General features: G+C 38.1%; 1 protein-coding gene across 1 annotated transcript in view; it reads right to left on the bottom strand.

The window, feature by feature from the left end:
- Positions 1–15296, bottom strand: part of DKK2 (dickkopf WNT signaling pathway inhibitor 2) — a 143238-nt gene extending 127942 nt beyond the window's left edge. Inside the window, exon 1 of the mRNA XM_006869329.1 lies at positions 14771–15296. Coding sequence (XP_006869391.1) covers positions 14771–14992 — 222 coding nt within the window. The 5' untranslated portion in view covers positions 14993–15296. The remainder of the gene's footprint in view (positions 1–14770) is intronic.
- Positions 15297–16367: the final 1071 nt, after the last annotated feature.

Genomic DNA, 16367 nt, shown 5'->3' with positions numbered 1-16367 from the left:
AGGCTTTCTGCTCCCGTAAAGATTTACAGCCTCAGAAACCCTATGCAAGGTCACTATGCGTGGGAACCGACTCCACAGCACACCAGTACTACCAATCTCATATGACTATTCACTATATTCATCACTGTGATTCTTGCTCATGTAACATCAATAATTAAAATGAATACATTGTGTGTAGAAAAATTCTTGCTTAGCAATACAAGAAGGTATTTTAAGCCACTCTGGTAGCGTAGTGGTTATGAATCAGGTTGCTAATCTCACAGTCAGCAGTTTTAAACTATCAGCTGTTCCATGGGAGAAAGATGAGGCTTTTTGCTTCCATAAAGACTTACAGCCTCGGAAATTGTGTACAGGGTCGCTATGAGTCGGAACTGACTCCACAGCACATAACAACAGCAACAACATGCAATATATCTACTTTCCTACCTGAAAAGTGGTAGACAAAATATATTTCTTCTGTAATCCATGTGGTTACACCACCTACAACTTGACTTTGCAATTGGATTTTATCTGAATGTTATTCATTCTGAACCCCATAACCTATAATATGCTCAAAATATGATCTTCAGTGTTTAATGTCAAAGCTTTGAACCTCATTATGACAGTCCATTATGTTTTAATGTCCTGAATTATTTAATGTCCTTATTATTTAAAAAAATGTGTTTAAATGCTATCATGGCTCATTGAATTGATTGATTAAAGCCACCTGATTTGAAAACCCTTGATCTAGTGGACTACTACCTTGCCATGCAGAGAATTCAGGGGCCTGTACTTGGACATCAGCAAAGTTTCAGGATGTCCTAGACCACGTCTTAGATATGCTAGAAAAAATAAAAGTCATAGTGCTTTCCTTGGGTGTCAGACAAAGTATTCTGTAAGCAGGGAAAAGAAATGGTTGTAGCCTTAAAGAATTAAAAGTAGCTTATTTTTTATTAGAAACAGAAAACTGTTGTTGTTGTTGTGTGCCATTGAGTGAGTTCCAACCCGTAGCAACCCTGTATAGCATTTCTGAGGAGCGGCTGGTGAGCTTGAACCATTGACCTTGTAAAATTATACTATTTATTTTGAAATTTTCAATAGATTATAAAACTAAGCACATTTGCCCCCCAAAAGAATAAACATATTCCACTTTCAATCTTTCAACCTATTAAGGAATGGGTAATCTATCAAATTGGTAATTTAATTTATGAATTTATGGGAAATGACTTTATGAAGAATCATAAAATCCAACTGGATTGCCTCTTTTTCAAATTTATTCTCACTGTCTAAGCCAGATCTGTCCTTTATACAATAACGAAAAGACTTTGTTTTTTTCTAAAAAGAAATCTCATGATGTTAATGAAGATTAGCAAAGGTTTTTAGTTTTTAAACAGGTAGGGAAATAAATGACTACTATCACTACTCTTTTATTAAGGAGAAGACTAATGCTTAATAGTGCTGTATTATTTCTTCAAGATCCAGCTAATTAAAAAATAGTCCAAGTCTTCTGAAACTGTACACAAGCTCTCTCAGGTTCTCCTTCTGTTTCATGTGGAAATTGTATCATCCTCAAAGGCATATTTTAGGGATAAAGTATGATGAGACAAATGTCATATTGTTGTTGTAGTTAAGTCCTCTTGGATTGGTTTTGACGCATAGTGACCCTATGCACAGAAGAAGGAAACACTTGCCTGGGCCTGCTGTCTTCATAAACACAGAGATATACAGTATATAGCCAGAGAACACAATGCTTAGTCCCTGGAGACCTGCCTCCTTGGTAGTTTTAACATCTTTCCCTGTGCTGATTCTGAGACAATGTCTTCCTGAAACATTGCTGATGTCCAAGGATATTGTTGTTGTTGTTGTTGTGAAGTGCCTTCGAGTAAATTCTGACCCATAGCGATCCTGTATGGGGTTTCCAAGGAGCAGCTGGTGAGCTTGAACCATCCACCTTGCAGTTCAAACGGCTTTGCAGTCTGGAGCATCAACCCACAGCACCACACCAGGGCAAGTGCAGTATTCTACTAGATCAAGGGTTTTTCAAATCACACATTTTAAATCAATCAATTCAATGAACCATAACTAGCATTTAAATCAAATTTTAAAGTAATAATAATAATAAAAAAGAACATTAAAATAAATAATTCAGGACAGCTTAGAAAAAAAAAGTGTTTAAGCAATATCATCATAAAGGTATTTATTTTTCAAATGTTGACTTCAGGAGTGTGTACGTGTGTGCATATGTGTGTATGTGTGCTGTAGCATAATGTAAACTATATTTAATTTTTTAAGTTTCTGTAAGAAAAGTTTTAGCACCATTGGCCTCTAACCAAGACAAAGTTTGGACAAAAGTTGAGCAAACTTGACTTTTGTTTTCCATAGAGGTTTCTCCATGTGTGTCAGAGTAAAGTTGTTTTCAATGTATAGATTTTCAATGCCTCATTTTTTAGAAGTAGATTGACCAGGCCTTTCTTCTAAAACACTCTGTGTGAACTTGAATCTCCAGTCTTTCTGGTGGCTGTCAATTCAGTCAGCCATTTGCATCACCCAGATTTTTATGTATTATTCTCTATGTTGCTGTTAAGCATCAGTTTTGACTCATACTGACTCTATAATGAGTTTCCAAGCAGTGATTGGTGGGCTTGAACTTCTGACCTTGTCAGTGCTTACCCTACAATGCTACACCAGGACTCCATGTTGTTATTAATTGGCATCAAATTGGTTCCAAGTCATAATGACCCTGTACAGGGTTTCCAAGGAGCAGCTGGTGAGCTTGAACCACCAACCTTGTGGTTCAAACTGACCTCACAGTCCAGCTCGCTAATACACAGTGTCACAACAGACTTCATAGTCATCCATTAGTTTCTTCCCTTCTTTCATGTGCTCCTGTCAGCCTTCTAGTTAATTGTGTCATTAAAACATCATGACTGAAAAAGTAAGCAAGAATAATATAGTTAAAGTCACTTACTTTCATTAATTTTGTTTAAATCCTACTGACATAGTTGTCATCATGACATTGTTTTCTTTGATGATACATTTTGATGGACACAAATTTAGAGCTGAGAAAGAACTCTACATATAAGTTATCTCCCACCAGCTTTCTAATCAATTCAAGACAACTGAATTAGTTTTCGTCTACAGAGTTTAATACAGATTCAACAGAAAGCATTGCTTTTCATTATTTGAAAGGCTTGTATTAAGAGTCAGATGATCCAAGTCCCAACAAACATTCCTCAGTCACAGTCACTATGTGTAGAACATTGAGCAGATCATGAAATATCTCACAGTCTGGTTCCCTCATGTGTATAATGAACAAGTAAAAATATGTGATTCCCAATGTGTTTACCAGCTCTAATTCTGTCCTAGTTTAGTCTGTTATACAAGTTCATGGAACTTAGATGATAAAAGATTTTCTTAGTCCTTTATATAAAATAACTATTAAATAGTAAAGCATTTGTAAGCATTCATCAGGTTAAAAGAAAATGTGAAAGAAGCTTTTCACACTAAAAATGATCAGATGATTCTTTATAAAATGACAAATTGTAGAAAAAGAAAAAAAGAAGTTTTCATTTTTACTGTCTGCCATTCCATATATGATCCAATGTATAAAACTATATAATCTAATCTATAAAAATGGAACATATATTAATGTTCATAAAAGGTATGTGCATATTATATTAGCTTTTTTTGTAAACCACAGATACTTGCACATTCTAGTCAGGAACATTAACAACCAGCCCATCATACAGAAAAAAATAAAATAAAAAATTGAAGACCATCTACATCTCAAGCATTCAGATCAGTAGTGTTAAAGAAACAAAGAGCAACTGTCTTGATAAAAATGGACACAACTTTCTTTCATCACCTTTGAGTGATGAAACACACCAGAGTATGAGAAGAAGTCTGGATAATCATAGTTAATTCTTGTGACCTGCCTCAATCTAACCTAAAGCATTTTTGTATTTACCAAGTTCCTATTTCTTTGATAGCTATGGGAACTCTTAAAGATGTAGTTGCCTGACTCCTGACAATTTTAGGCTAGAAGCAAAATGTTTAAATTTTATATAAAGATTTTTATCTCTGGCATGACTTCCAAAATAGTTGAGTAGGCAATAGGACTTGTGAGTTTAATACAGTTAAAGGTAGAGATTTGCACATGTAAGAAATGAATCCAAAGAAGCAAATTACATCAACAGAGGAGAGAAAGTGAAACACAAAAGAAAAAAAAAAAAAAGATTGAGGACAGATCAAACCTGGGAAATGCTTTTATTTATGAGTACAATTTATCAGTGAAGGAAATAAAGAGGAGTAGTGAGGAAAACAGAAATAGCACATGTTAAAGAAGCTAATAGGAAAATTAGGTAAAATAGATTACTGGTTCTGGCTGCAGTTAAGAGGATGATTACTGGGGGTGGGGAGACATGTGGATATCAAAAGACATATTAACACAATTTCAAAGGTCAAGTGATATTACAAGGAATACTTTTCCCCATGTCTTCAGATTTGGATAAAGTTTTTGAGACTATTCATGGATAGCAATAATTATTGGCAGATAGCTTATTTCCAATATGAATCAGAAGGAAAAATAATTAAGTAAAAGAAATGGGATGGAAATAACGATCATTCAATTTCTGTTTCCTCCAAGGAGAGATGGCTACAGACTCTGACACTCTGGAGAGTTGTCAGCTTTCCAAATTTCCAGTACAGTATGCGGTCCCCAGGAACTGTGCAGAAATTGTGAAGAATCTTACCTTTGCAGCAGTTAACTTACTTTGGAGACTATCAAGTTAATGCTATTGGCAGCAGTTGCTAATATGTTGTTAAATTATTTTGGTTCTTGTAGTTATATAAATAATTGCCTTGGTTGTTAGCAACTCCATGTATGGTGGTTATATTTTAAATGTCTGGAGTATTCTTGGCTCTATGTTCTTTCCGTAATTTACTAATTATTCATTGTGTGTTATTTTGCTTTCTTTCTATAAAACAACAAAGGGTCTCCAGCCCTCTTAATGATAGCATTCAACAGAATAAAGGAGGTAACATATATGTCTGTCCTATTGACACAGTTGTTATTTGATAGATATCATTTTGGCCTGGGCATACTTGACTTCATTTGCTTAAATCATGTACAGCATATGCATTGGTTTTTCAGCCCTGCCCCACTCCGTGGGGAAGAGTAAGCATCTGCTTCCTTCCTATTTGGTGTACAAGCACTTGACCTTACTTATTTTCCTAATGGTTGTCATTGTTGTTAAGTGTCCTGGAGTTGGTTCCAACTCACAGCAATCCTGTATAGAGTTTCCTAGAAGCCACTGGTGGGTTTGAACTGCTGAGCATGTGGTTTGCAATACAGTACTGATCCTATAGCACCACACTAGATGCCCTACACATTAACTAATGATTGGATAGCTCTTTGCTCTTCGAAAGTTTTTAATATACATTATTTCATATGACCCTTACTACTGTTTAGTCAAGAGATCAGACGACGTATTGCATTGGACAAATCTGCTGCACAGGAACTTTTTAAAGTATTGAAGAGCAGAGACGTCAGATTGAGGACTAAGGTGTGCCTGACCCAAGCCATAGTATTTTCAATAGCCTCATATGGTTGCGAAAGCTGGACAGTGAATAAGGAAGATCATAGAAGAATTGATGCCTTTGAGTTGTGGTGTTGGAAGAGAATACTGAAAGTGCCATGGACTGCCAAAAGAACCAATAGATCTGTTTTGGAAGAAGTGCAGCCAGCGTACTCCTTGGAGTCCAGGATGGCCAAGCTTCGTCTCTCCTACTTTGGACATATTGTCCGGAGGAAACAGTCGCTGGAGAAGGATGTCATGCTGGGTAAGGTGGAGGGTCAGAGAAAAAGAGGAAGACCCCTAACGAGATGGATTGGCCTGGTGGCATCATTGATGGACTCAAGTGTGGCAGCGGTAGTGAGGTTGGCCCAGGATTGGACATTGTTTCGTTCTGCTGTGCATGGGGTCGCTATGAGTCGGTTCTGACTCGATGGCACCTGACAACAACTCTCTAGTCAGAGTCTTAGTGTGGCACTGTGGGTTGATGCTCCAGACTTCAAAGTCATTTGAACTGCAAGGTCAGTGGTTCAAGCTCACCAGCTACTCCTTGGAAACCCTATACAGGGTAGCTATGGGTTGGAACTGACTTGACAGCACTTAACAACAACAACTGTCTAGTCAGATAACTGTTGTTATTGCTTTCCCATTTTACAGATGAGACAAAAAAAAAAAAAAAAAAAAAAACCAGATTAGGTAACTTTTCCAAATACATTAAGCTAGTCAGTTGTTGCTGTTAGATGCCACAGATTTGGTTCCAAATCATAGTAACACCATGTATAGCAGAAAGAAACACTATCCAGTCCTCACTATAACTACCATACTTAAGCCTTTTGTTGCAGCCACTGAGTCAATCTGTCTTGCTGAGGGTCTTCTTTTTTGCTGACCCACTACTTTACTAAGCATGATATCATTCTCCAGGGTCTAGTCCCTCCTGGTAAAATGTCCAAAGTGCATGAGATGAAGACTTGCCATCCTTGCTTCTAAGGAGCATTCTGACTAGTCCATGGGGAGCCTGAATTTGAACACCGTTAGGAAACCACACTATTGTGGAAGCTTCTAATAATACAGATCATCTGTTTCTCTGAAGGCATCTGGAGGGGGTCAAAGGTAAGGACAAAGCAAAATCAATTAAGAGCGAGCTCTAAACTGAAATAATTATCCCTTAGGATCAGGGTGAGGAATACAGGCCAAATCAACTTGACACCATTGTTGAGAGACCACTAAGAAAGTGTCTGCCTCACTAATCAATGCCAGTGGACACACACATGGTGGCATTCAAATGTAGAGAGATGGACATTAGGGAATATATGGTCCTTGCAATAGAAAAGAAGAAAAATGGACTTGTCACAGAAACATCTTCATGTACTTGGGGCAACATGGGCAAGAGCAGAACATAAAACAAAATATGTATTTTAAAAACAGTGAAGTACTCACGGCAGGGAAGTAAAGGTTGTATGTCCTATTGTTATATAGGATAAGCACTAGACTGTGAACTATAAGCTCTGTAGTTTGAGTCCACCAGTCCGATGTGGGAGAAAGATGAGGTTTTCTGCTTCTGTAAAAATGTATAACCTTGGGAACCTGATAAAGGGTCTCTATGAGTCATAACTGACATCACAGCACTTAACAACCAGGTTCCCAAGGTTATACATTTTTACAGAAGCAGAAAACCTCATCTTTCTCCCACATCGGACTGGTGGACTCAAACTACAGAGCTTATAGTTCACAGTCTAGTGCTTATCCTATATAACCACTGCATTTCCAAGTAAAATAGGAATGGAAATTATGTATTGATGTGGTACCTGCTAACATACTTTAGGGCTGTAATAATCAGCAGTTGGCAGCAACTGAGGATTTGGAACTTGTGTGTGTGTGTGTTTAACAAAACTCAACGTATACCTGATTTATTGGAAACTATAAGAGGAAAAAGTAAGAGAAAGGTCCAAGTTATATAGCAAATCCAGATAGTTAAAGGGTAGCATAGTGGTTACGAATCGGGCTGCAAACCTCAAGGTCAGGAGTTGGAAACTACCAACTACTCCGTGGGAGAAAGATGAGGCTTTCTGCTCCCGTAAAAATTTACAGCCTCAGAAACCCTGTTCAGGGTCGCTATAGGTCGGAACCAACTCGACGGCACTTAACAACAACAACAATTCTAATATTAGATTGCTTAGGTTTGAGTTTTTACTTTCTCCACTTGCTGCTTGCTGTGTGACTTGTGCAAATTGCCTCACTTCTCTGTTTCGGAGAAATTATTGATTCATGATCTAAAAGATACTTCATCATTTATAAAATAAGGATGATACTAAAATCTGTTTCAAAGTACCATCAACAGGATCAAAAGAGTTAATTTAGGTGAAGCACTTGAAACAGTGCCTAACACAGCGAATAATCAGTAAATGGTAAATTTTACTATAATTCAATTTGTGTCAAAACTATCTGTGAGCCAGGTTAGGGAAACAATATGTTCTGAAGATCACTTACTTTTCCAAGTCCCCCCAAAAGAACTTATTTGTTGCACATGGTAAACCCTAATACGGCAAGTCAACATCTCAGGAAATATTTGGAAAAATCCACTACTTTCTCTAATTGTGATGCTTTATTTTGTCATTTAATATAATTATTTACTCATTGGTTTTATTTGTTTATTTGCTTCTGACAGGGTTGAGGTAGTTAAAATATTTTATGATTAAATATTTAAGTATTTAAATATTTAAATTTGAGTTATTTTACTTACCAAATCACATTAATAGATCAATTTAAATAGACGCTATATTTAAAAGGAAACCTAATGCACGTTTTTTTCCTTTTATTTGACTATGGAGTGAAAATAAGAAAACATTTTTAAATGTTGCTATTTTTGTGCTTTGATTTTAATTCTACATTTATTTGGAACACACAAATAAACTTAAATAGTATTGTTGTTGTTGTTGTTGTTAAGTGCAGTTGAATTTGTTCCTACTCACAGCAACCCTCCAAGGAGTGGCTGGTGAGTTTGAACCACTGATTTGTAGTTCAAACCAAGCTTGTGGTCCAGTACTTTAATCCCACAGCAGAAGTTCAGTGGCTATGGAACAATCATTAGGATCCTAATTCTGCTTTTAGTTAGATATAAATTAATTGAGTTCAAATTCAACAGTTTAAATTTGATGTTGAAATTCCTCTGCTTTGAATATTTCTCTGGTTAAATTTATTATTATGAAGAAAACAATTTATGAGATAAGTTTTCTTGAAGGACATTTGATGATAAATTCATATTACTCATGACATTCCTGTCACTGGTTTGAACCCAAAGAAATAGGCAGTGACCCCAAATTGTTAGCATCAGAGACTCACTGGGAAGCCAATATTTAAAATAGTTGAATGGTGACTTTTCTTCCTGTGAACAGATGTTCATATCATAAAAACCTCCCTTTTGCTATCAATTAAGCTCTTTAAGGACATGATATTTATTTGTCCCAACAAAACCAACAGTGCAAAAAAAAAAGTAATTCTGCTGTAGTTTTTAGCAAGACAAAACTCATCTTTGCTTAATAGTAATACTAAATTTTTGTTAATCATTCCATATTTAATCTCTTTCGACATAAAGCTAAAGCAATGACAGAGAATAAAAAATATTAATTAGCATAATTCTGTTTTTCCTTTTGTCTCTTGTTTCATAGTTTTAAATAAATGATTCTGCTCAGCAGTGATGCATTTTTCATAAAGTCTTTAAAAAAATCAGATAAATAATTCGGAATAGGTTAACTCCTCTTTATAGATAAGTACTAGTGAATAGAGATAAAATGAAGTCAAATGACTCTCAAGGACAATCAAAGCATCACAGGATTATGATTGGGATCCCTGTTCAATGTTATGTACCTACCAGCACATAAACTGCTATAAAAGATAGAAGTCTAAAATGGTAAACTTATGAAGTATAAGTGGCCTCTACAATTTAATGGATTATTTTGATATGCAATTAATATAATTGTGTAAGGAAAAGAAAAGGGAGCATCAATATTCTCCTAGAACAGAATATCCTCTACTGCATCTGCTCTCTGTGTTTTAAGAACTATAAGGTTGGAAACATCCTGGGGAAGGAAAAAAGGGAATGAACATTTGTGTAAGAGAGGAATACTAAAGTAGGCTGTGGCAGGGTCAGAGTCACAGCTGGAGTGAGTTTAAGTAACCTTGTCCTCTTGCTCTCTGGAGTCTTGCACAAAACCAAAATGATGGATGCTCATAGTTAGATTATCATTAAAATATTTTTCTTGCTATTCACAAGGTAACTTTCCACTTGTATCAACTGTCAATTCTCAGGAAAGGAAAAGGAACATTCATGTGGCTTGATATAAAATCTTTAAATTATTCTCGAGAATTGAATTCAAAATCTGATTTGGTTTCCCAATTATGTTTAGAATGTCAGTTGGTATCCAAATGAGGTAGTAGATATTTACCCTGTGTCAGAGGAAAGTTGGGCTGGTGTTAAAATTAAAAAAAAAAAAAAAAAGAAGAAGCCATGGATAATTTCAGAAAGTAAATAGGTCACCTGCACAAAAGAGATTAAACAGTTTATTTCAACTCGCACTTCATGCATGCTTGGATGTGCAAATAGAGCATTTTTATTAAAGAAAATGCAATATGTAGATCTTAGTTCTGTCCAAAAGACTCTCTCAAGCTTCTATTTCAATGTATTTCAACCATTATTTTATCACAACAGAACTTTATCCAAGCCATTAGTATCTAAATTATATTAGAAAAATCATAAAATCTGAATTCACACATTAAACCCATTTTAATTTATTTTTAGAGGAACATGCCTTGAAGACTATGTTTAAAATGTAATTGTCACTATGTCATTGCTCAATTTTAAATACTTCAAAATGTGACAGTATTTCCTTAAAATTAAATTAATCTGCTTGTTTCAAAAAGACAAACCGATGACTAAAGAATTAAAAAAAAAAAAACTGCAAGCAAATCCAAAAGGTTTCCAATTCATATAAAATACTGAACAATTCACACTAAGTGGAGTTTTAAAAAAATTGTTTGGGTTTTTTTATTTTGTTTTGTTTCTCAAAAGTTGATACTTTAAACTTTAGAAGTGATGTCAAACAAGATCATACGTAATCAAAATATATTTATCCATAATAATAGTGAAGATATTTTAAAAATTACTTCAAGTAATTTAAAGTGGTCACTTTAGAGACTGAAAACTGTATCTCTAAAGGTTAGTAACAATACTGTAACTTAACTTATCTCAACTTATCACTCGTAGACATACATGCACAGTCTTTTGAAACTCATTCACAATAGCGGCAAGTGGAGATGAAATAAAAACATTAATGTGCATAATTCTTATAAAATCATTTTTGCTATCTCGGTGTCAACCATCTGAACCCTACCATACCTCAATTGATATTATATATCAGTTTTTATCATAACCCATAGCTCTGTCTTTGAAAGCATTCTTAAGCATGAGAAACATAACACCTCTGGAAAATAGTTCGAGTTTTTGTTTTATATTATTTTTCTTCTTTAGGCTCATTAAATCTTCCCTAAAATACAAGGGTATATTTCAGAACCATTTACAAATAGTCCACCATGACTATAAAACAAGTAGAATTGTTATAAACTAGAATATTTCCCTTCCTATGAAAGGGGGCTATGAAAATTCAAGAAAGTCTTGGAGTTTTCGTGGAGTCTGGTTTTAACTTTTGTTGATTGAGTTATTCAGTTTATTCAATTATTTTTTCCGCAATGAGAATAAGCTTTAAAAAAATTCTTTATCCTTAAAGTAAATCAGAAAAAGTCAAACATGCAATTATTGAATTTTTAATTTAATGATAAAAAAGACCACACACTAAATTTCTAATCGGTCTACTGGAAGTTGCAGCTTCACCGTTTCTTATTTCTGCACTCCTGAAGGACATACACTTCACTATCATCAGTCAACAGTGGGATGTTGAAGGGAGGCAATCAAATTTATTAGGCCTCAGGATTATATTGCATCATTAGCTAGGTTGACCAGTAGGCACTTTATTTCCTCTTTTCCCAATCAATCATATTTTTCTTGTATAGCAGAAAAAAATGCAGCTCAACTACATTTCAGTTCTAGAAATTTTCTTCATAAAAGGAAGTAGCATCTTCTGAGTGGAAATCCATAATTTAACAGTCTTTGGATTTCTAATCATTATGCTAAATAAGAATACTTAGAATTTTGATGTCCGTATCATCAGTGAAATAAAGATGACTAAAAGACTCAGAAACATTTAAAGAATTCCTCTACCTGTTTCAAAGCAGAGAGATTTTTCTATGAGTTTCTTCAGAACAGTATACATTTTGGATCACCCGCTAAACAAATGGGATATCAGAATATGCAAAAACAAAAACAATCATACTATTTACTAGGTTTCTTCCTGCTATTCAATAAATTTATATTACCAGTATCACCTGTTAGTAATTGTCAAACAAAAACAATGTTAAATTTTAAGGATCTGGTATATATTACAGACAGGAGCCCTGGTGGTAGCTGCTAACTGAAGGGTCAGCAGTAGGAACTCACCAGTCGCTCTGTGGGAGAAGGATTTGACAGCTTGCTTGTGTAAAGATTACAGCCTTCAAAACCCTATGGTGTCATTGTAATCTATCCTATAGGGTCACTATAAGTCATAAGCAACTCAATGTCAATGGTTTGTTTGGTATTACAGGTTAGGAAGTAAGATGATATGTATTTTCATAGAACTGTGAAGTTATAGAGGGCACATCACAATGAGAAACTCAACTCATTTGTATAAAAAATAAACACTCAATTTAAGGAGATGTAAGTAAGTTGCAAAAATCTTTAAGAATCATAAGTAGACACATACTTAGAAGGATAGCAAATTAAACATCCTATGCAATTTATGCATATGCATATGCAGAGACATTATTAAAACATAATGTTGCTGTTGTTGTTAAGTGCAGTAGAATGGAGTCTATTCTGACTCTTAGCGTCCCTATATTCTTGGGTATGTTCCTCATTCTACTACGTAGTATGCTATAGTTAGTGATAGTACTGGCAGGATGGATAGTCACTGAGAGTCATCAGGTACTGAGGCCTAATGATGTGACATAAACAGAAACTGTTTTACAGAAGTTCACGGAGAATAAATGAACTTCAACCCTTATGGAGTTGCCATGAGTCGATTATGATTCCACAGCAATTGGGACAGGTACAATTGATTGAAAGGGCCCCTTTAGTTCTTGGCAAAACTAAAAATTAAGCTCTCCTAAACAACTAATAACTTAGAATTCCAGGCTGATTAATGCAAGTGCATTAAATATTTTTATTATTTGGATAGAGAGCATTCTTTCTAATATTTACCCACCGCGTCTAATGATAGACTTTCAATAGAATGTTAATCCCATTCTTATTGAAGATTAGTGTTCCCAAAGGAAGAAGAAGAAGGGATGAGGGTGGAGTGTGATAACAAACATGTTGTTGTTGTTGTTGTTAGGTGCCATCGAGTCAGTACCGACCCATAGCGACATTATGCATAGCAGAACGAAACACTGCCCATCCTTGAGCCAACCTCACTATTTTTTGTTAGTATTTGAAAATGGCAGATATATATGTAGTAGGGAAGTAAGTATATATAGATTTTTTTTTCTTGATATTTAAAAATAAATCCTGGAATTGCCACTGTGTAGTCCTTTGAGGGAGTCCTGGTGTGGCGCTGTGGGTCAACGTGCTGAACTGTAAAGTCGGTTTGAGCCACAAAAGCGACTGTCAAGCTTACCAGGTGCTCTTAGGAAACCCTATACAGGGTCGCTATGGGTAGGAACCGACTGGACAGTATGTAGCAACAATAACAACAACAACAACATCCCTTTGAGACAATGGCTCATTTTATTTAGATTTCAAAACCCAAGAAGCCTTCTTAAACTAAGAAACTACAAAACTGTCCTCTGAGAGGGCAGTAGGGGGCCAAGCTTGGACCTAAGTCTTCCTCTAACTTTTCTTCAAGGACTGCCTAAGGCTGCCAACCTTCACCCTGCTGCCTGCAGTGGAGACAGAGATGTAGGTAGCTGGGAACCCAGAGAACTTGCAGAGCACAGCGGTAGCAAACTCCTCTGAAGAAAGGAAACCTGGAATCTGTTGTGGGCAGTGGGCGGCTGCCAGGAGCTTGACACATGTGTTGTGTGAGGTGCCTGTTTGGTAAACTGGTTTTCGTTTTTTTTGGCTTCCCACAACTGAAGCAGAAGGGGGAGCTGTCGAGGTTCCCAGTGCCCACAGAGCTTGCTCTTTGGGTTGCTGCTAGCCGGCAGCTTCGGGAGCTTGCGCGCTGTGTCTCTGTATAATTCATTGCATGTGTCTGACTGTCACTCCGTTTGCCTGTGCGACAAGAGAGCAAGAGACACCCCAGGAAAGTTCTCTCTGGAAGAAATGCCTCCAACATCCGCCTTGGTGAGTCGCTGGTGCCCCTGTTGCTGGCGCCTAGGATGCTGTCATTGTCACCTCATCATTTTGATTCCTCCAAGATGATTTATTTGCAGTTCTACATGAGTGAGAAATGCGCATCTACTGGAGTTGTTTCTGCCTGTGACCTTACTTCTTTGAAAGGAGAAAGTGGTTGGGAGGAAAGGAGAATAAGGGGGAATTCTCCTTGGGACAGTAAACTAATGGTGAAGAGCCCAAAACTTGTCAGGATTGAAATCTCACTCTACCATACATATTAGTTTTGTCCCTTGGTTAAAACATTTAATCTTTCTATACCTCAATGTCTTCGTTTGCAAAATGGAGAAGTAACAGCGCCTAGCTCATAGAATTGTGAAGAATGAAATAGTGAATGTGCAAAATGCGTAGTTCAGTGTTTGACACACAGTAGTTGCTATGCGTTAGCTGCTTTCATTATTTTCATCCTTGGCATCACAAATCTGGAGAAGGACTTTTCTGATCACTCCTACCCACCTCCCTCACCCCCACAGGAAAGCACTCGATTTGGGCAAATGCCCACGTCCCAAATCAAAGGGAGACAGAACCGTAACCCGCTTTCTCTGCGCCCTGTAAGACCTGCAGTTTTCCAGCCACCCCATCCCCCGTGAAGACCTGTCTCAGGGAATCCTTTCCCAGTAGCGGTGCGCACCACACTTGGGGTGCGCTCTAAAGGTTACCTGGCGCAAAAACAAAAAGCGCACGCAAGAAAGCCTGTCCCTATCTCTCCTGGATGAAGTTTGTTTGGGGGGTTTCCTACCTGCCCCAGGTTTTTGCCCTTCTTACTGCCGCCGAAAGCCAGTCCTTGGTACATGCCCGCAGATCGATTGGCAGCTTGGGCAGGCGTCTCCCCGCCCAGAGAGGACTTGATGGAGTTGAGTTTGGTCCGTGAGCTTCCAAGCTGTGAGCTCTCCACCATCAGCACCGCGGCCAGTAGGAGCAGGTAACGGGATGAATCCTTGCCCCGCATCAGCCCGGCCATCTCCCAGCAAGTGATCCCAGGGGAAGCGCAAAATCCGTAGGAGTGTGGATGCAAGAGGAGTTAGGATCTCACTTGGGACCCTTCACTTAGGGCACGTTGGCTCGTAGATTCTGTTCTCCAAACCTCTCTGACTTCTAGAGCCAGGACAGAGTGATCTCAGTCTCACTCCTCAGACCAGGAGCAAGTCCGACCCAAGCGAGACCCGCTTCCCCACCAGGGCAGGAAGTTCTGCAGTAACTGGAAGCAATCAAAGGCAAGGCGCCTTCTCGGCCAAGGAGGCGTGACCCGAGGTGCAAGAAGACCCAGCCCGGCGGCCCTCACCGCTTCCGTAGCTCCTTGCTCCGCACCTCCTTGGTCCTGCCCAGATCTGAGCGGTCCAATCCTCTTAATTACTCAGGAGATCCTCACTACCTCCTCTCTTTTCCTCTCCCTTTAACGTCTCAAGTTTTTCAGGACACTACTCCTCCTTTTCAAGGTTAGCAGGAGCTAGGGTAAAGAATTAGGGTTCGTCAACGGGCCGGACACTCGGGGTCTAAGGCGACTCCAAGTCCATCACTCTTGCTCTCACAGTGAGCAGAAGCTTTGTCTCCCAGTACACACTGAGCAGCCACCGGCAGACGGGAACTCCTGGACGACCTGGTAGCGGGCTTGCGCTCTGCGAGGTCTTTCTCTTTCCCTCTCTGTTCCCAGCCGCCCCTTTTGCTTTTTATAGCTTCCCACAGTGGGTTTCATTTTTCCTCCGCCCCCAATTCAAGAGTGACAAAGAGTGAAAACTCTTCTCTCACCCCCACGCTCCCTCCCTCCTCCTATCCCCCCTGCTCCTTCCTTCCCCCTCCTTCTTCTCCCCATCCCCACAGGCTTGCTCCTCCTCCATCCTCATAGCTGATGTCTGGTCCCACAACAATTTTGAGATTTGTCTTCCAGAGGAATAGTTCCTAACAACAGTTTCAGCAAGTGGAAGGACATTGGAAACAGACAGGGACAAATATTGAAATGGGGAAATGGTGCATCTGGACCACCACCGTTCCTTGGGTCTCTGCACCTATCTCCAGACTCAGCCTACAAATTCTTACAGAAGTTTCATACAAGTGAAAGTCTGTGTTCGAGTTTGGTTTCAGTCTTAGCCTCCCAGTGGGTGTGTGACTCTGGGTAGGTGCAGCGGATCAGAGAAAGGGTCTTTGGAATGGGAAAGAAGAGGGCCAGTAAAAGGGGGGAAGATACTCAGAATCTCCTTCTCTGTAAAGTTTTTTCTGAACACATCCCTCCACCTCCGAAAACACAAAAAATAAGTTTGTGTCTCTTCGGATGTGAGAGGAGGAAGGTGATGCTCCAGGGTAAGCTCCATACTTTAGGACCTTACATCACCACTGGTCAT

The sequence above is a fragment of the Chrysochloris asiatica genome, unplaced genomic scaffold (assembly GCF_000296735.1).
Source record: "Chrysochloris asiatica unplaced genomic scaffold, ChrAsi1.0 scaffold00129, whole genome shotgun sequence".
Taxonomy (NCBI): Eukaryota; Metazoa; Chordata; class Mammalia; order Afrosoricida; family Chrysochloridae; genus Chrysochloris; species Chrysochloris asiatica.
This window is presented reverse-complemented; position numbering and strand designations above follow the sequence as displayed.